Raw genomic sequence first — 22,223 nt, forward strand, 5'->3', positions numbered from 1 at the left:
ATGCCCTGGATTTATATCAGTTACCCGGCTTCACCAAACCTAACAACCGCGGTCCCGCATAAGATGTGTCACGACAGCGGTTATCAACTAGTTCAGTCAACCCAGGGTTTCCCAATCCAGCGGCGCGCGCGTTCACATAAAAGAGGCGGTGTTTGCACAGCACAACTAATCGCAAACATCTACCAGAGCCGCATATTTTACATCAGAAGAACAAACTATAATTCTACAGAAATATGAAGAACACAGACACGGTTTTACAGGCAAAATGCAATACAGTCGCTGTTTCCTAAAACAGGAAGAAAAGCTGGCAACAAAAATAGCTGACGTAAATGTGTAAATTACAAGACTTATCAATTTCACTTCCCCATCAGTCAGGCACAAGATCTCACCATGACTACACTTTTGTTTTTCATAAATGGTCGTTGCTTTAGCTTATATTATCAGTTGCAACCCTGGCAGTGGTAAGCGATCGTTGGAGCAAATAAAATATATGAAAACATAATTCAAACCGATGTGCGCATTGGCAACACACGGCTCAAAAAGCCGACAAATAGCCTATAGGCCTACGTAATTCCCTCTGCTGAAAATCTATATCTTTCATAAAAATACCCATTAGGGAATGTTAACGGGGTTGTCGGTCTCTAAAGGTTTTAACTTTTATGAACGCACCCCTCTCTCTCTCCGCGCACCAAGCTCCACCTGATCTAAGAACGGTGACGCCGTTAACAGTCGAGTATTGATTGGTCAGTAGGCGGTGCTTTTACACCGGTTGATCTCTAATCTCCAACATTACCTGCTCCCGAGCAGGTTAGGTGTTCAGCATACGTTACGAAGGCGATTGAACCCGGTAACAAGTGATCCACCGTCGTGAGGGAGATTAAGGCTGCTGAGAGAGTGAACTACAGCCATGCAATGCTCTATGAGGCTGTACACTAGGGCTATTCATTTACAAATTCAGCTGGGCCAAATATCAAAAACCACGAAATGTAGATGGGCCAGACATTTTCAGTCTGCTTGTGTGTCTGCTCATCTCTCTCGCTTAGACTGACATATGTGTACGTAATTTCAAAAACACAATCACAAACAGTGATACTAGGCTATTTCTAAGAAACAGACAGACAGGAGGCGGAAGCCCCCCAAAGCCTGCCTGCTTCCTGTCGCTGCCTATGTTAACCGATTGGGCTGTTCAGAGAGGCCAACAGGACGTGCAGTCCCCAGAGCTCCCCGGCCTGCTCATGATCTGCAGCAATATTTTGACATCTGGTCTATTTTCTCTGCATGCCAGAGCAAATCGGGCAAGATACCACACTGATGACATATTATAAACAATAAAGGATAGCCTATGTTGTATAGAATATAAATTATTTGATTGTGCTGGGCGGTGGTTGCTTCTTTGCCGGATGTGGCTTGCGGGCCACCAATTAAATAGGCCGGCTAAATGCTTATTTCAGCATGCTTAAAGTGATGGTTTGGAGTAATTTCACCCTAGGGCCCTTTGCACCATGACCTCGAGCCAAACAACCCCCCAGAAGCTTTTTTCACCTGGGTCGAACATTGGACGAGTTAGCTTAAACATAAAAATATTTATAATTTAACTTTTTTTTTTTAAAGTGCTGTTGTATAACTAGCAGGAGACAAGTTATAATTGAGGTAAGTTTGGAGACATTACCTTATTTAATCATTAAAGCGCCCATATTATGCTCATTTTCAGGTTCACAACTGTATTTTAAGGTTGTACCGGAATAGGTTTACATGGTTTAATTTTTAAAAAACACCATATGTTTTTGTTGTACTGCACAGCTCTCTCTCACTGCTGCAGATCCTCTTTTCACCTGGTTTCTGTTTTAGCTACAGAGTGAGACCTCTTTTCTTCTTCTGTACTATCTTTGATTGCACTCGCACATGCTCAGTAGCTCAGATGTAGATCATGTCAGCTAGCTAGCTCCATAGACAGTAAAAGACAGGCTGTTTCTCCAACTTTGGTTACAGTTCACTTCAGTTACAAGGCAGGATTAGCTGGGAGACTTCTAAATGAGGGCGCACATGTAAGTAGTTCTTTTGTAGATTATGGTGAACTTGTGTGTTTTGTAGCAGTGCTTTGCTATTGAGAACGAGGTAGCACGCTACGAGCTAACGGTTGTGGTTAGCCAGCTCGTTTGGGATTGTGACGTCCCAATCCGGGCCGATTTTGAACAGCTCACCCGGAGACTGAAGGCAGGACACATTCAGAAACCGTATCTCACTCAAAACAGCATGGATGGATTTATTTCAAAGTTTGTATGTGTGTGGAAGCACCAGAAACACAAAATAACACTCAAAATCCCAGAAAAAGTGATCTTTTCATAATATGGGCACTTTAAATTGCCGTAATAAATATTTTTGTTGTATCTCTTTTCGATGTGGTAATTTGTAGACAACCCTACGTGCTCTTACTACCGGTAACAGCAGCAGCAGCAGCAGCGAGCAGAAGCCAGCAGGCACCTATTTGTACTAATGTAAAAGTTTGGTATAATTTCTGGCATTATTAGTGGAGTAACTTATGAGATACAAACCTGGATCAGTTAGCCCCTGCGCTAAGCTATTCAGCTGGTAATGCTACTCTACTCTAACTCTCCCAATGTTCGACCCAGGTGAAAAAAGCTTCTGGGGGGGTGTTTGGCTCGAGGTCATGGTGCAAAGGACCCTAGGGTGAAATTACTCCGAACCATCACTTTAACATGCTCACAATGACAATGCTAACATGCTGATGTTAGCAGTTGATATTTACCAGGTTCACAATCTAAGTTGAGCATGTTACCATGCTAACATTGGCTAATTAACACTAAACACAAAGTACAGCTAAGACTGAGGGGAATATCATTAGTTTTGCAGATATTGGCCAATGACCAGATGATGACATAAAATGAAATGTCGAGAGGATCACCAAAGTCAGAATTTATCCTCTAGCGACCTTCAATATCAGCAATCCTTCAAATAATCTAAAAACTCAAAAAATGTCAATCTCATGGTGGAGTTAAATTCTGGGGATCACCAAAGTCAGAAGGCTTCATCTTCTGTGGACCATGAATGTCTGTACAAAAATATAAAATACATCCAATTGTTGAGAATTTCAGTCGACAGACCAACATTGCCATCCATATTGTGGCTAATAAAAACTCCTGACCTATATACAGTTGTCTTCACCCAGATAGTATCTAACTGGTCTGCACATCAACACATTTCTGTGCTAGGAGGAGCTGTTTCCAAAACCTAACATTCCAGTCGATTGCTAAGCTGTCATTACTGCTCAGTGGGCTCTCACTGTCTGTTGTAGAGCTCTAGGGACCAGGCTAATCGAGCTAGTGACCGTTGTGGGTTAGATGAATTAGCCATATCAGATCCCCATCTGTTTGCCCAGGTGGGCTGGTTATGTGACAGAAGGGCTGGATGCCAGCAATACTGACCAACATCTGGCCACTATCTCTTCTTTTAATCTTTTCATGTAATTTCCTTTGGTCTTTGCCCCTTTTCTGTTCTACTGGATCCTTTAGAAGATGAGCAACCTTTTTCCTATGCTATAAATGTCTGCCCGAGGACAAGCTGAGAAGATCACAAACTACAGCAACAGCATCTTGTAAGTAAGGTCTGTCAGATCAATGTAGGTCTGTAGCTTGTTAAGGGTTTTATCTTAATGCTCCTGTGGTGCTGAGAGCACAGCAGGCTTTTTTTTTTTAATCAATCAACAGTTAGATATGTTGTAGACATAGAGGAGGATTGGACACATGCTGTGTGAGCAGTGGAATCAGCCTGAGGGAAGTGTGAATTGGACAAGAGGGTCATTTTTTTCAAAAACTTTGATCCAATTTATGTCTTTCAACATTTTGGTCATTATTTTTAAGGGCTTTTTTTTATTATTACCATTTTTCATGTTGTCTGTAGTAACCTGGAAAACAGAAAATGTAAGCACTCCACAGCTGAACATCTTTACTTGGAGGCAACAGACTGCAGAGACTGATGTTCTAATACAGATATTAAAGAGAGAGAGAAAGAGTAAGGTATGAGCCTCAATCTGCAATTTGTTGTCCGGGCCTTAAGCTGAAGTTATCCCCTAAATGGAGTTTAACAGTGACTGACAGTTTTGTGAGGAGAAGTGCTGGCAGTATTGGAGGTCCAACAAACACCGCGCTAACAAGATTGCTTCTGAGCCTTTAAATTGCCGCCCGGTAAACAATGAAAGTAGGGATGATTAATTTATGAATGGAATACAGTTATTAGAGTATCTGAAGTGTTTGCTGAGGTCAGCTTGTCATTAAAAATTGATAAAAATGGAACCTGAACATGGGAACTCTAACTAAACCTCCCAGCGGACTGTTCTTCCTCTACCAGCAGGTTTTCCAACTTGATTTTAATTTTTGTGCTTACAAAAAACATAACATAAGAAAAACCTATGTCTGACCCATGAAATGTGCACAGACCACTGATTCTTCTTTTTTGCCTGAAAATCCTTCTGACTTGATTGACTTTATATCATATGCATTTGAGTCAGTCTCTAAGGAAAATAACTGCACAAATATCCTATGTAAGGACAGCGAAGCTCACTTGCAAAAATGCAAAACCAAACTATTTTGAAAACATAATAAAATGTGGAGATTACAAACTCTATACTTTGGAAGCATTCTATATTTTGCATCTTCCCATTAATTTTTGATTGCTCTATATAGACACATTACCACAAAATATGATAGAAATTTGTGTGTGTGAGCTTGAAAGACATCCTGATTACATTAAGTTCTTAAATGATGGACATTTTCAAAGTAACATATTGACACATCCCTTAAAAGTATTGATTTGTATGTACATACAAGGTAAGACAGCAACAATGCTTGTTGATTGTTTACATTAATTTCTTTTGTGACGGACGCCACTCAATGCTTTTGTCACCATTTGCTTATTTTGAGTAACAATCTTGTCATTCCTTCTCTCCCCTATTTTTGCTCATCCACTGGTCTTCACGCTCAAACAACCTCCACACACCGTCTCTTTGTGTCTCTACTATCTGCCATTTTTGATGAAATTACTTATCAATAATTAATCTGCAGAAGCTGGCCCACCCAACTTGTCTGTCATCCTGTTAAGTTAATGCAGGACTGGATCAGAGTTGTGAGTTGGACAGGGGTTCCTTTGTGCATTGCAGCATCTGCGCCAAACAAGGGATTTGTCAAGAACCATAATGACCAATGGCACATTATCCATTCCCCTCACCCTCAACTCCCACCCTCAGAGATCAGGCAGGCAGTGCAGAGGCTTAGCCAACATCATCTCTTATCAGATAGGCAAAGAAAAAAGCAGCAGATACAAATATCTCATTATGGGGATGAGAAATAAATCAGAGCTAACCTAATCAGTAGCCATGATGTTTCTATGCCCATAGGAAACTAAAATATGCATAAGAAGAGATTATGGAGATCAGTCTATGAGCTTTTTAATGTCTGGTTTGTTATTCCTGTTATTATTTTCATTTGTAATAATTTATTAAGTTCAGTAGAGGACAGAGACTGATAATGTACGCACTGTACTGTTGTATTGTACAATAAGATTTGCGCTTGTGCATTTATAACGACCACTGTATATAAAGTATATTACGTTACGTATGTTCATATGTAGTGTAAGTTTTCATTCTATTTTGAGTAATAAAACACAGCAAAACATTACCTACATTTTTCACCACACTGGCATTTTGTGGCATAATCGCATGTCCAATGTTTCCTTGTTCAGTGTCAGAGGAAAATGAGAAACAGCCTAATTACTTTCTGTACACTACATTAGAGCTAACTGAGTGGATTAATTTTATTATGTAAAACACTTGAAAAAGTGTGCAAAAATTATTTGCATACCAAGTAGAACACTGAATATTTGTAAATGAGATGCAAGACTCATGTTTCTGTTTGCACATGGCAGAAAATTGCATTATTTGTATGTGCACTGCAAATGTTTATTTCGACAAAACACTGAAGAGCACATGGGCACACACATTTCAATTGCCCCTGATGAAACCTGTGTTGCTATTAAAACTCTTTGACATCAAGTAGATAAATGAAACAACCTCTCACTAAGCTTTCCATTCCACTGACACAAATCACCCAGAATCCATCTTTTAACTTAAACTTGTCCTCTCTTTTTGGACTTAACCTAAAAGGTTAGGGGCCGCTGCAGTGTTTTGAACTATGATCGGGTTATAACAGAGTTAACACAGGGACAGGTCGGGCCAGATTACATTATACACCTCACTCCTTTAATTACTCCCATAATATCTCTATATCTGCAAACTTTTGCCAGGTTTCTATTTTGTCCCAGTACAACGGTATGCATGATGTTGCATTCCAAACCTTTGGAGAGAGTTTTTCTGTACATCCAAGGACAAACCATCATAAGAAGAGAAAAAAATATATATTATCATATACCGAACCAGAAAACCTGGACACTCATATCAGAACAAAGTGACACATAGCAAAGGTCAAGAAAACTATGAAACCAAGGACATTCCAAACTTCTTGGAACTAATTCATAACTAAGTGTGTTTGTATGATTTTGAGTAAAACGCCTTTGTACGCGTGTGCATGAATGCATGTGGACACAGGTGTGCATGTAAAATTTAGCAGCAGGTGCAGTCATACCAGTAATCTTGTCCAGTTCAGCCAAAGTCTCTTGGTAGGAGCTGATGATTCCTCCGTATCGTGTCATCACCTCTTTTCTTAAGTTGTCCCAGTGAGGAGAAAGCTCCCCCAGCTCCTTCAGGTCCTGCACCCTACAGATGAACACAGATCTATGAGGACCTTTAATTGATATTAAACATATCATCAATTAATCTTGGCTTGCTTTCTTTTACTGCTTAGCTTCTTTGTGTTTAAAACATAGACATTAGACATGAAACGATCTACTGTAATTTAAGGGAGAAAAAGCACTGAGTATTAGTGTAAGGCTACATCTAGAGTTGGGTCATATCCATGCTTCCCAAACTCCTTTATTAATGTTTTCTAGTTTGGGTATAAAAAAACACTAACAATCCTGGCAAAACACAGACACAGCCTTGCACATACTGGCGCAGACACACATGCACACAATAACGTCCCAAAGCCCCCTGTGCTGAGCCAGATAAACACATTGCTGAACCTCAGGCTAGTAGTTGGTGCCCACTTATCCACTCTGCCCTATCAAATTCCTCCCCTGCTCCTGCCATTCTTTTACCATTACGTATAAAACAAACCCAGCCAGTCTCTACTGGTGTCACTGGAGTGATCCGTCGCCTGTCTTTTATCTAGTGGTGCCTGCCTAACGCCAAAATCATCTGTGCCCCTTCTTTACGAAATAACAGCGGCTCTGTGGGTCTGTGTTTGTGTGGGTCTGATTCCCTGCTAGCAAGTACAGTCTCTTTCAGTGGCTTTTTTTTTGTACCTAAAAAACACCACCATAGGGACATTTTATTTCACAAACCCCCCCCCCCCCCCACACAAAAAAAAAACTGCGGTTTTTTAAAGGGGGAAAAGTTTTTCTTTTGGATAACAAATACACGGTCATATGCATTGCTTTCATGATAACGAGCCAATTTTAAGTGATTATACCTCATACATTTTGCATACTGTATGTCTTAAAAGGAAAGGCTGCATGCTCGTTGGTTCGACTTATTGTTAAGACCAGGCATAATTGTTTGAATGCATAATGTAGTAGTTATTTCTTTGTTGTAGTTCAACTACTACAACAAAGCGTTAGGCGCCGATAGCCTCTCCAGACTATTTCCTTGTCTCCTTCAGGTAAGGAAGTTATTTTTAGATTACTTTGAAGTACTTCAAAACACAACAGAGCGCGATAGAGAAAGTGCCAGAGAGAGAGAGACAGAGTGAGACAGAGTGAGTCAAGGTCATATGTATTATCAAACCCACAATGTTATAAAGGGGTGGGTTGAGCTATATTACAAAAAAAAACAAAAAAAACAACACATTTTCTCATATATCTCTACTGGTTTCAAGCCATGCTGTCAAGAGTTTACTATTTCTTTGTTAGAATGTAGTTATACTAAAAACTGTTTACAGCCAGGCCTGTGAATTATCCAGATTTTTTTAATGTCTTTTTTTTTATTTTTGTTTAAAGTAAGTAATAAGAAATTGCACTGCAGAATGTAACTCAGGAACAGTGTCTCCATTACATAGTTAGCAACCAGAGAGCACTTTAAGGTTGTAAGCTTGGTCACAATTAAAGAAAAAAAAAAAAAAAACATTGTTATTAGATTTTAAACTAAATATATATAAATAAATATATAAATATGGATATCAGTATCTGCCTCAAAATTCAAATTCAGTATTGGTCAGGCTATAGTGAGAACCACAAAGAAATTGCATTCGCCTCCAATGTATTAGGTGAGAGGTAGTCTATGGCTACATTTACATTGCTACGTTTTGGTTTAAAAACAAATATATTTTGCTACATTTACACCTCACATACACATTGCTCTGGCGTTGCAGAGCCCCTAAACTGGAGAAACTTGAAAACACTTCTGACTCCATTTTGGTTTGGAATCTCCGGGTTGTGTTGCAGTCTCAACGGCCGCAAACAGAGACCTTTGGAAACACCAACACTGACGCCAATGTTTCGCCGCCTGATTGGGTCTCTGAGACTCCACTACTAATGTTACCATGGCAACTACCAGCAACAGTATACATGCTGCCTCCTGTTTAGCCCGGCACGCGCATGCCCAGCATACGAGAATGTTGATGAGATATGCGGTTTGGGCGTGTTAGTTTAAACGGAGATTAGTTCTTCTACTGGAGCTAAAAACACTTGTGTGGACGGAGATCGCTTTTGGCTCAAAACTCTGCTTAAAAACCAAAATGTAGCAGTGTAAATGTAGCACATATCGAAGACGTTTCATTTACGTGATTGTTCTGGTGCCGCCAGATGTTCTGCCGGATGTCCCTCGTTTTCGGCCAGATGTCCCTCACCTTCCGCTTTCTTTGTGTTGGCATTCTAAACTCCGTTGAACGTAGACGTTACACCAAAACAAGTTCCTTCCCGAGGTCATTTTGCAGAGGCACCGTTGCACCGTCTGGCGCTTAGCACCACACAAGACGATTGAGACTGGTTTAAAGAAATGCCTCCTATCCAGGAATGTTGTGTGGACTAGCCAAACCCTCCTCCGTAGCGCTGTGGAGGAAGGTCTGGCAATGCGAGAATAAGGGAGAGGCAGAAATCTCAGGGAGTGATATATCAAAACCTGGCAAATTAAACCAAAGAGTATCCGCATGGTTTGATACCACAAGAGGTAACAGAGATTTATTTTTCATTATTAATTTGGGTGAACTGACTCTTTAAATACACAACCCAGCATATGCAATAAGCTAACTACAGATACATACAGCAAACACTTGCAAATGACATTCTAGCCCCCAACTGAACCAGCTGTAAAACAAATGGTTGATCACATACAGTTTGAAACATTTTCCTCATCCCTCACCTCTTCTAGTTCTATACAAACATGCAGCTGGAAACAGCCTCAACGCAATAAGGTGCCACATGCTGGGTGGCTCTGCCAACACGCTCTGCAGGTGGTTGTAAGTAAGTTATGCTTATGGCATAGAAAGATAGACAGGAGGTCTCCTCACAAAGGAAGTACATTTCAGATTACCATGAGCAAAGGAAGCTTATAGTACCATAGGCAACAGCCTGGCAGTAGCACAGGCAGCAGCACAGGCAACTGCCTGGCAGCAGTACAGGCAGCAGTACAGGCATGCGTTTGATTTGAGGTTATTCGAAGGAAGCATAATTTTCCCTTTTGGCGTATAAATAGTGCTTGAAACCATTCTTAATCATAAAGGGATTTAAACAGAGACCAATGATAAATATACATGAGTATTCAAAAGTTGTTTTGTGCAATAGTCACAGAAATGAGATTTGTATTGTTGTAAATCCAAAAAAATCCAAAGAAATATAAAAAATCTAACATTTGTCTGGTTTATATAGCAAATGTTACATGGTACTGAATTGTAACAATCCTCTCTAAGAGATTGCAACCATTCACAATGATCTTAACCTCTAACTATACCTCTCAGCCACTGCTATTTGAGCATCACAGAGGACTATTGTCTCCTGAGAGATCTGTTATTTTGTCTTGGGTCTGGAGATGAGGTCAGAGTGGATGATCCTGGTCTAAATTATAGATAATGGGTAAAATAACAGAGAAACATGTGCTTGCTAAATGAGGGTTATTAGGCAGTGGGGTGCAGGGTAGAGGGATACGGTATCAGCTCCTTTATCAGAGGGCTATTGTCTGGAAAGAGTAAAGGTGTGATTGGGGAAGGGCACGATAAGAGCAAGTGTAGGCTGATTAACTATATCCATGTTAAAAAAAAAAATCACTACGTCTCTCAGGTCCTTTGGTGTTGCATCTTACAGCAGGCATTTGAAAAGAAAAGTGCTCCAATAAACACCCTCACACACAGAAACATTTGAGATTATCACAGAGTGGGGAAGCACACTAAGCCACCCACCATCCACTGCTGCACTCACAACTTTGCATCACTAACTGAATCATTAAAAACATCGAGCTACAAAAGCACCAGTGTGAGGCTGGCTGACAGAATCGGTTTAATGGAGAGGCACCGTGGAGAAAGACAACATTTAAAGAGGATTATAGGAGAGGTGCCTAAACAACCAAGCTGGTGATACGGTATACATGTCTGTTAATAAACAAACATTGTATATGGTAGTCATGGTTTAGAGCCTGCTGTTTGCTTATGAGCTGTATGATACAGATAAGACATTAAATAATTATTCTGTAAGCGTCTTCTAAATTTAGTTGTGATTTAAATGATCCGTTTGCAGAGGAGACCATCTTCTATTCAAACAGAAAGAAGGGTTAGAGAAACAGAGAGACATGAGGGAACCATGGTCTGGGAATGTGAGTGGACTGTGTGTTAGACAGGTAAACTGATAATAATAATAATAATAATAATAATAATAATAATAATACGTTACATTTTATATAGCACTTTATCATAGACACTCAAAGCGCTTCAGGGGGGAGGACTACTCTCTAACACCACCAATATGTAGCACCCACCTGGGTGATGCACAGCAGCCTTACGATGCCAGACGCTCACCACACATCCGATACCAAAGCTTGTCTTGTCAATCGGTCAATTATGGTTGTGCAAGTGTTTCTATGTGTATTCATGTGGGTGGAGGGTATGATCACACTGTATATTTTTGCATGTGAATGTGTCCTTGAACTCTGTGTGATCCTTTAGGTGCACACGGTGATTTAAAAAAAAAACTCTCCTCCCACCACCAAGTTCATAAAAATCTTTGAGTAGATTGTTTTGTAGCTATTCTTTGTATTAAATTGAGTATAAGAAAATCATCTGAATCTGTGTGTGTGTATGTTTGCATGCCTATGCAGGGCTCCAGACTAACTTTTTTGCCTTGGTTGCACTGGTGCACCTAACTTTTTTATTTAGGTGCACCAGCACAGAATTTAGGTGCACCCAAATTTTTCCTTGCGTCGCCATTAGCGCTGAATGCCGTTACATGATATATAGCTCTGTATTTTAATTGATTTTAATTATTTTAATGATTAAAATAAAATGCAAAGACAGGGTTTCCTTTACCAGTCTGAAAATATACAGCTGCAACACATGTAAATGAAAGTTATCTGAAATAAATAGAAAATAAAATAATAAAATTTTAATATATAAAAAAAAATATATATATATATATCTGAGAAAGCTACTTCACTGATTAAAAGAGAAAGAGGATGCCCAGATAGCTCAGTTGGTAAATATAGAGGTTCGACTCCGACCTGCGGCCCTTTCCTGTGTCATTCCCCCCTCTCTCTCAAATTTCATGTCTTCAGTTTTCCTATCAAAATAAAGCCGAAATCTTAAAAAAAAACAGACCGAAAGACATAGGGAGACAGAGGGAGAGAGGGGAGTACGATGGACTGAAACGTATGCTACTCAGAGAGTGACGGCTGACTCATTATGAATGGGTCCAGCACGGGTCGAATGCGCTTTGGCGGGTAAGCGGCGTTACATACGTCTTGTGTAGGCTATGAAATGTCTGTATCGTCACTGTGCTGCATTTTTATGAACTATGATATTCTGGCCATGGGTCACATCTCTCGCTCAGGTCCAGCAGGCTCCGTCTTATACGCTATTAATCAACGAACTGAAGTTAGTTGCATTTAATAACTTCTAATCTGTTTTTCGCCGTGGCGGCCGCAATAAGAGAGAGTTACCAGCGGAAACACTGGTACCAATACAGGTTTCCCTCTCATACTTAACAATATACAGCTGTGTTAATAACAATTATTCAACATTAAACCATATCCATATAAACGACATCACTTCGTTCATGGAGAGGCAGCGGATGCGAGGATGTTGACCTATGGAAAAATCTTGGTCGCACCTTTACAAATTTTGGTCGCACTCTAGAGCCCTGCTATGTGTGTTATGTAGGAGAAGGGGTTGCCAAGAACAACAGGCCAGTTGAGGAGTGATCTGCCTTGACAAACACTGGTCAAGCCTGATGGGGTGTACTGGTGCACACACAAAGACGGTAGATGCTAGCATGTAGTTACCAAACGAGTCACGGACCGAAACTGGCATACTGCGCAAGCGCGACACATAAGCTAGCAGCTTGTTAGCTATGAAGGCTGGAGGATTGGCTTAGGGTTACATATCGTTGCTTATGAGGTGAGTCACATCATCATGTATAATGAATTATGAAGTAGATCATTGCTGCGTTTGGCCATGTTTTATTCACTTTGACAATTTGTAGCAGGGTTCAAATGACGGTATGTGTGTTTTTGTGTAGCCTCCCTGTACTCCCTCTGTCCTTGTCTTAAGGACACAGTATAAACTGGACTGGACTTTAATTGCAGTATGTTTTTGAGTTCAATGTTTTAATGCAGTCAATCTGCTCTGCGCTATAAATACTGGAGGGAGTAATGGAACAAGAAGGAGATGCCACAGTGAGCTGTTCAATGACGGGTTGTAGGCTTCTTAGCAAGGTAACCAACTTTACTGTGTCCTGCCATTGTGTGGAAAACGACTTGCGCTGTGCACAGCATGAAGTCAGACCGTGATCGCCCATGGCACGATGGAAGAAAAGGCCAATACTAACTTGACTCCATGAGTTTGTTTGGCTGCGCTGTTAACAAATACACCAGCTGCATCTCTGTTGTATTTCTGACAAAATTGCTGCTCAGAGAATGTTTGCTTCCCCCAGAATTCAGGGACCTAAAGTATTAATCCACACCCATATCACCAAATTAACCAGGCCTGAAATCTGAAAGAGTAATTTAACTTAAATTTTTGGTCTAATTCCACACCAGTGGCAGGATGTTCCAGGAGCCTTCTTACAAAGCTTCATGAGAGGACAGGGAGAAGGTGTGCATGAGTGTGTTTGAAAGAGACGTTTGTCGTTTTCTGGATACATGTGCAGAGGAGCCTCTTTTGAAGTGTTAAGCAGATTTGAATAATTCACCCCTCACCAAATATAGGCGGACCTTTTAAACAATCATTTACATCTGTGAACTGGGTTGGGAACGATGGTCTAGAAACTACACTTACCTACTCTACACCTAATGAGGTAACACCCGGTTGGAGTTTAACTTTTAACTTTTGATTGTTCTTCATTGGCTGGTTAGTTGAAGCCTGCACAAACTGAACTGGAAACGAGCTAACTGATGCAATGAGAAAGCTGGCAGTGACATCCACACGATCGGCAGTATGATTTCAAAGTGACTTACCTGCTTAGGTCCTCCTGAATATACAGTGAGAGCAGCTGTTTGGGGATGCTAAAGGACAACGTGCACTCCTCCATTTGTTCCCGCACAAGCATCCACTTGCTGTCCACTGTTTGAAATCTGTACACCTTGCATATTGGGTTCTTGAACACTGAGAGAGGGAGACAAAGTGAGAAGGAAGAAAGATATATTGAACCATCTGACACAGCAGAAAATACACCATGTTCTCATCAAAGATAATTCTAACCTTTTAAATTTTACAAAGCGAAAATAGAAGCTCTAAAACAACTATGGCAGCTGGCACCGTCAAGGACACTACAGACAGAAACTCTTCAAAAGTCACATGAGGTATGAAGCACAAATTAAATGCTATAATCAATAAATGTGTCTGCCATTGATAATGTTTCTCATCTTCCAAGGCCTTTCTCTGCTGTGCTGCCACAGCAGACTAGAATACCGACTGAAATACTAAAATACTTTCCCTTGTTAATGTTTTTTCCTCCCTTTCCATTTTAATTGCTTGTTTATTAGGTTTAAGAGATAGTTGACTCATTCTGAAACTTTGCTTGCTAACCCTACCACCTAGCCCCCCAATAAAACCTATTCAGATTCAGCCCAATCTTCTTCATTTTTGTAGAGAGTGGCTAATAGCAGCAATTGGAGCCTGGAAACGAAAAACAGCTCTAATGCTCTTATCTGCATGCTGGCAGCAGAGGGCAAGAAAGCTGTGTGCCTTGAACAGTGTTTACCACTCCTTTTCCTTTCCAGAGCTGCAGTCATAAAGGAAGTCGCTCAATAAGTCGGAGCTGAAGCACCCGGAGTGAAACGTTGACAATCTCACTCTAGGCAGTCAAACATGAATGGCACCAGTAAAATGTTTTCGCTTGAATTCAAAAGTGGGAGACACACTTTTGCTCCTGCTGACAGCACAGAAAATGCTCCCCATACCAAACCCGTCAAAGTGCACTGTACCCTGATCTGGTCCCAGATTGTCCATTTTTCAAAGTCGTCTGTCTGTGTCTAAGTGCCCAAGACATTAATCCTGGTGGTGCTACGTCATTTGTCTTTGAGTGTTTAAGTTCAGTGATGCCCTTCAATGCAGATGGCAGTGAGTGTTCTTATATAGTAATGTCATCAGTAAGTATGTTGGCTGGTTGGTTTTAACAACTGTTAACAACAAAAATGCTGGTTTCTAAGTGAATTTCGGCAATCATTTGAAATCCAAATGAAAAAAGGTGCTTGTGTAAAGTAAAACCTAGCTATTTAGGAAAGCCTTTTTTAAGGATGAAACTTGGGGCCAGAGATGGGGTAAAGAAATCGGAAAGTACTGAAAGACAAACTACTGAGTGTTTACTTTGGTCATTTTGTGGGATTTGTTTACAAAAAAAAAAAAAAATAGTATAATGCCAGCCTTTCCTTTTAAATGTGAAAACTATGCACATGGCAAAATTGGACAAACTAATAGCTACAGTAACCATGATAAGCACCAAAATGAAGCACCATATGACATTGCTCAGGGGCAGTGTGGCAAAATTCTTGAACATTGAGACTTCTGACCTTCTGCACCAAAAGTATTTCTATCACTGTTTAGCAAATATCTTTATTTACTAACATACATTTTGATGATATTTTATTAAAAAGGCTAATTTTAGGGAATGGTAAAAAAATACAATGCGAGCAGAACGGGTGTCATTTGACTAGTCCAAGAGAATATGGTGATTGTTGCTATGGTGACAACACACATCAGTGTGTCATGCTCACTGGTTTGAGAACTCTGTTTTCTTGATGACTTACCAATATAAATATGAAGCACTTGAATCCATCAATTCTAAATTCCTCTCTAGCAGCAAGGAAACGGACATAGTGCACAAAAGATGCCCCTCAATGCTTCCTACTTCTCCCCCGCTCGTTTGTTGCGAAACCTCAGTGAGTCGGTTTATATGGAAGTTTACGCGGTAGTTAGCCCGCTACAACGTGTTCTTTGCAATGGCAACGGTACGCAAAAAAATGGCCAACGGTCTGACCATCCTGCTATGTTGATTTGAATGTGAATGTCCTTTCTACTCTTATTCTATTTCTATGGTATGGATACACTATAAACCCAGGTACACACAGACAACAGAGCTCTTCTGAAGGACAATAACTGTAAGCCGAATGGGCTATGGAGGAGCTTATTATTATTTTTCTACGCTGCTGAAGTTGATTTTTAAATTAATGATGATTAAGGTTAAGCCTGGCCATGGAATCACCGCAGAAAGGGTTCATAATTGCAACTAAATGAAATGGGATATTCAGACATTGCTGGCATGGGCATTAGAGAAAGTGAAATGGATGATACAAATAAATGGGGGGAAAGGGACACATGGAGAGAAGGAGGTGAAGGCACAGCCTTAATCAGAAGAGCGACAGTTGCTGACTTCCCCGTCTGTCAGAGAAGCAGATTAACCCCTGAACTCCCGCCTGCCACCACACTAATCTGACCACCAATCAGGCGCCTCCGTGTCCCTCCCCGACACCTCTTTAGAAAATGACTTCCCGAGATGTGCTGTGTGTGGGCTCCCCTCTCTCCCTGCATGCTCATTGTGAAAGGTAATAAAAGTGGAAGACTAAATTGCATTACTCAATCTGGTGGGGTCTGCAGGGAGGGTATTGTTTTGACAGGCTGCAGATGTGCACCTGCAAACATAGTCGCAGTTCACCAGGTAATTACAGTAGAAACAGTAAGCGACAATGACACCATGACAACAGGTGTAGGGCTGCTGGGAAGTTTTTTGAGGGGGGGGGGGGATGGTGGGAATCTGGATAAAAGAGAAAATTGATGTGTGGAACAAATTAATGCATGGGATGAAAAAAGGAAACTAGTTTCCAAAGTGTCCTCTGAACAAGGCCTGTGAAGTTTCTACACAGAAGGATTTGCGACCTTTATAAGTCCACCCCTTTTCTGTCGACGTCTTTCATTTTCTCTACAATTCTTTCTTTCTCTACCAGCGAGAGGTCTAGCTTTCGGTGCTGCCATTAAATGAATTGCATGCTGCTAGCATAGTGTATTTTGCTTGTCTTCAGTTCATCCACAATGAACCAAGAGGGTTTGCTTTATTGTCAGATACCTCCCACTACACCAAGACTCCTGTACAGCATAAAAGCAGGAAAAATATTAATTCTTCAAGCAAAAAGGAAGAAGAGATCTTGTGAATGGTCAGTTCAGGTCAATTTGAAGTTAAGGACCTTCAGAAAAAGGAATATGCTAATTGAAAGCACAAAGCTGCATTGCAATAACATCTATGTGAATTGTTTTAAGCCTTCCTATAAAACCATGACAGCGTGTATTTTTATATTTTTCTCCTGTAAAATAACTTTTTTATTTCATTTGGACAAAGAATCAAAATATAAAGTAGGACAAAAGGAAAATTTGAGAACAAATTTGCTTTTTTGTTGTTGATTGCCATCATTTCAGCAATGAATAGTGAAATTACAGGTGTTCAGGGTATGAATCATACCTGGCCCTGTCAGTGGGTTATTTTCTCTGTCGATGCAGGCGTGGGATGCAGACTCACAAACCAAGGGACACTGGAAAGGAAAAGAACAGAAGGAGAGAAACAAAAAGAGATTAATATAATAATAGTATTTTCCTGAAAACCAGGAGGGCATTAATTATGACTATTACTTATGACCAAACCCAAAACGGAATCTGCAGATTTTATTACAGTTTTCAGCAGTAATCACAATCACAATAAAAATGTGCGGAATTTAGTGGAATGTTTATTTCTTTGTTTAAACTCTGTGGAAAGGTGGTGGTGTTGTCAGAATTCTGTGGCTGCAGATTCGTGTGGGCCTGCTTTTGCAGGTGAAGCCTATGACCAATAATTCCTCTTACAACTCAGTGGCAGTTTAGGTATAAAAATCCCATGTTAGCTTTGTCAGACAGAAGCAATATTTGTGTAAAGCTTTGTGGCAAATTCAGCCAGTTGGATCCCAGCTGGCTGGACAATAACAAAATGTATTAGTTGACAGATGTTGAACCATTAGGTTTTTAAACTGAAATTAAACATGGAACTCTAAACATGCACACATTCTGGAAATAAGTACAGATATAGATTTTTTTGTTGCATTACTACATTAATGCCATTTAATTTCTATGAAACAATCTGTGCTTTATGCACATTACAAAACAATACATTTAAAGACTAGACCCATATGGAACCACACAAAGCAAACAGCTGCTGTTGCACAGTTCTCTTTTTAGTTCAAACATGTTGCACTTCTGCAATCAGTGATGTCACAGCAGGTGACAGCTGAGGAGAAACACACTGCAGTGACTTTGCTGACTCGGTTGCGGGTCAGGAATTCATTACCTCCACTGGCATTTCAGTCTTTACTTTACAATATTTTGGTTTACGCTCTGAATATAAACTTCTCCAAATACAAAAAGAGACGGAGCTGCTAGCTTTACCCTAAATTCTGACAGCATCAAGGACCAGCTTCCATACATTGGAGAAATACTACACAGTAGATATGTTAGTTCTTTATTTTACTTGACGTGTAACCGCCCTAACAAATGTAGTTAGTAAATGATGTGTTCCTTGGCTGTGGAAGTGACGCTTGTTACATGTTAGAGCAGTTAAACACAGTGTTCAATACATTATTTACACAAATTCTCCTGGCTTTTACTATGTCATTGTGATGTTGTTTGTTTTTAGTGTAGCATATTCTTGGTGCTATTAAGTATAAAACCGTCAAGTTAATTCAGTGTTACCAACCTTTCAATTTATTTTCGAGTGAATAAGTAAAATTACCTCCGATTTTACATGGTCTCAGGGACATCCTGAAGAGGATTACATTGAAAATGTATGACTATAATAAATATGAGGGAATTCAGTGTGTCAGTGTGCTGTCAGTGTCCTCTTTTCACACCGCAGTGCTATCAGTTAGACATTTGTTTTTCATTGCATGAGAAAATGAATGTGCCGGTGAGAGAGTGTGAAAAGTGTCAATTGCGTGAGACTCACAGTTTATGTGAGAGAGTTGTCAGCCTGTTAATTTCATAAATAGTGTAAAACTGTATACCCTTGTATCCGTACACTTTGCTACTTATAAAACTCAAATATGTCCATGTCACAGCTGCTAGGCCTTTGATACTGAAAACCTTCAATGCCTCTTGATGCATTAAGTCTGGGACTCCTCATCAAACCAATACTGACAACTAACAACTTTTTTTGCTTGCTGTATGCCAGCTCTGCCCTGTCTGATGAACCATTTAACACAGCTAGACAGCCAAACCTGTCGCCAGAACAGGACTTTAATGGCTGCTAGAAACAATCCATCACCTCTCCTGGCTTAGAAAATGATCTTGAATAAAATAGACACCCAACCCAACACCCATGCTCACATACACAAACTCTAAAATAAAATGTGTCTGTTGAACAAAACAGACAGAAACAATCTGGAAATTTCAGCAAGCAGGAAGCAAGCAAGGTCTCAGATAATGAAAAGTATTAACAATGAGCCAAGGGCCACAGCTGTGAAAGGAGTCCCATTGTAATTGTAGGCAGCGGACAGCATGTGTTCGATGGCTCTTTGATGACTAAAATATGTATAGAGATCAGATCAAAAGGTGACTGGAGTCTCTTTCTTGTTTCAGCTGACTGTTTTTGAAGGGCCTGTGGGATATTCATGAGTAGCAGCAACTCAAACAATGACGCACACACACGCACACGCGCACGCGCACACACACAACACACACACACACACACACACACACACACACACACACAGTATATTCAGGCAGCAAGACACGCACACGGCTAAGGTAAATTGAACAAGAACTTCCCAACAAGTGAGTCTTGAGTCTCAAGTGAGCCCTCCCTAATGTTTGTCACATCCCTACCCTCTTTCCTCCCATCATCTTCTGCAACAGAAACAACACACAAGGGGAAATGTGCTGTGACAACACCCACAAACACGCACACCCACCGACAGACGCACACACCCCTCCCACCACCACCACACACACACACACACACACACACACACACACACACACACACACACACATTCATCAAGTCAACATGGGCAGATTGTCAGTGACACTCTGGAGCCTAGCAGGGAACCTCCCTGAACCAGCAAAAGGGGTGGGCAGAACCAAAAGCCAGTCAGCCATGTAGAAGCCCTTGGTCAATTATATAAGACAGTGATTCACACACAACACACACACACACACACACACACACACACAAACAAATGCACACAAAATACACACACACCACAGCAAATCAAAAGCAAGGACTAAGTCTCCGTGCTGCCTTGCAGAGCTGTGGTGAGAGACATTCTGAATGTTCCCCTTTACAGATCAGAAACGTCATTAAAGCTCCTTCTTTACTTTTTAATACCCAACTATGGCTCTACAGCACACACGCACTTGACAAATGTTCAACAAATCTGGCTCCATTAGGAATGTTCAGAAAATTAAGTGAAATCAGAGTACATACAACTTCATTTCTGGTGTGGTGGCAGCCCATTCGGATGACACAATCTTCGGTTTACTGTCAAACTCTGAAGGAGAAAACTCTCTTCTCTTTCTCTCCCCTGATTATGTCAAGTGTTAAGTCACTTCAGAGCCGAGTTAAGCGGTATATATTGTATAAGATTAGAGTGGAGACGGGGGTGGTGGCAGCAAGAAAGCTGCATTCAAGAAGCATCTGCCACCTGGTCGGATGAAGGAAGGCTGCAGGACTGGCTACACAATCCCATGCAAACAGGGTCAAATGTATAAATGTCAAGATGCTAATTTGGCCAGTCTCTCTTTAATCTTGTCTCTATATGACAGAGAGACAGCACACATGTACTCACAGACACAGACATTACACGCACACACATCCTCTAAATCCCCATTAGGGTTTACTGAAGTTTATTTAATCTCATTTGAGGACTTTTTTGAGCAGTGCCAGTCTAATCCTAGCATTAGCGCTAGGCATCTGGAGCATGGGGACTCTTGCTTTGTGTCTTCACCCTGCTATTTTACCTTGTGTGATGGTATGTCAGTGGTGATGTGGTCTACGTCAACCTCCTCCATCTCCCCCATCTTCAGACGACTTACCACCACCGTTCCCGCTGCGCACACACCATCAGACGACCTAGAGGGAGACAAGGAAGAGAGTTAGTGTGTCATTTAATCTGTTGAATAAAAAGTCTGCTCTGTAAAAGCATCTTTTCCTCCAGCTACTACCACTCCATGGCCCTGGAAAAGATTCAGCTCCATGTTGGGCCCCCATACTCTCCAAACCTAATGAGCTTATTTCGAGCCTCGAACAGGTTGTGAAGTTATAAAGCTGGAATCAGGACATTGATGCTCGAACTGCGGCACTTTCTTTTTCTGACAGATTCGGCAGAAGAGTGTATAAGCAGAATAAAGCTGAGCCTGCTCCAGCGGGAAGTTGACGGGGGTGAAGGAAGGAACATTTCGTATAACTGTTCAAATGGCAGTCTAATAAACCAGGCTATGTGCCTTGACAGACACAAAATTGATACTAGAGTTTTCATATGAGGGAGCCCGACCATCACGTTCCCAATCATAGAGCCATGATGAAGGAGCTGATAGAAAATCTATAGTATTGGCAGTAAGACAAATGCTTTCAAATGAAGAAAAATGGTCTCTGGGCATCGCACGAGCAAGTCTGATCACCTTAGCAGACCCATCCCTAATGTGCTCAGTTCCACTCCAGCTGGAGAAAATACTGGATGTTGTGTGCGCCAGCCAGAGGTCTGGGGAGACAGGGGGTGGAAGGATGACACACCCCTGACTGAGGAGGAGAAAACACAAGGAGGGTGATGGAAGCAGAAAGGATGCTTTCAAGACCTATCCATCTTGGTCGGACACGAGGGAGAAAATCTAATCACGCCCAAGGGAAAAGAGGAAAGGGAAGAAGAGATGCTGAGGAGAGGTAGGAAGAAATGTGAGGGAATACAGGAGAGGAGGATAGGGATTCCAATGAGGGAGAGGGAGGGAAACGTGTCTCTGCAGTGGGACACTGGGAGCTTCAGTTAGCGCTTAATGTCTTACAGCAGTCCCCGAGCAGAGAAAATAACATTGCTTGGATTATAAATCTAATCATTGTCCCTAGCCAGACACCTGTCTCAGTGTTTACACCTCTGCTCATCTTTCTGTTTCCCCCCATTCCTCATCACCTCTCTCTCCCTCCGTTTCTCTGTGCAACACAGGACTGAAGCACAGTAAAACAAAGTCACCCTGACTTTGAACAAACAGTATGTACTGACAGTGGCCCACACATAATCGAGGAAATGGAGATTAACATGCTTCACATTCAGTGATAGTCGTCCCTATACAAACCTTGGGGGTTACAGTGGCCCTCTACTCTTTAGATTGCTCTGCCTCAATCCACTAATGAAATTCTCCATTTAAACAGACAGGGGAGATTTCTTAGAATTGCTT

The 22,223-nt window shown here is 41.0% G+C and overlaps 1 protein-coding gene across 8 annotated transcripts in view; it reads right to left on the reverse strand.

Annotated features, from left to right (window-relative positions):
• inpp4b (inositol polyphosphate-4-phosphatase type II B) overlaps nt 1-22,223 on the reverse strand; it is a 285,453-nt gene that overhangs the window by 74,520 nt on the left and 188,710 nt on the right. For all 8 annotated transcript variants that reach the window (XM_039815294.1, XM_039815285.1, XM_039815276.1 and 5 more), the window contains 4 exons: nt 20,796-20,907; nt 17,275-17,344; nt 13,781-13,928; nt 6,654-6,784 (listed from right to left, as the gene is read on the reverse strand). In XM_039815294.1, coding sequence (XP_039671228.1) covers nt 6,654-6,784; nt 13,781-13,928; nt 17,275-17,344; nt 20,796-20,907 — 461 coding nt within the window. The remainder of the gene's footprint in view (nt 1-6,653; nt 6,785-13,780; nt 13,929-17,274; nt 17,345-20,795; nt 20,908-22,223) is intronic.

The sequence above is a fragment of the Perca fluviatilis genome, chromosome 1, assembly GCF_010015445.1.
Source record: "Perca fluviatilis chromosome 1, GENO_Pfluv_1.0, whole genome shotgun sequence".
NCBI lineage: Eukaryota > Metazoa > Chordata > Actinopteri > Perciformes > Percidae > Perca > Perca fluviatilis.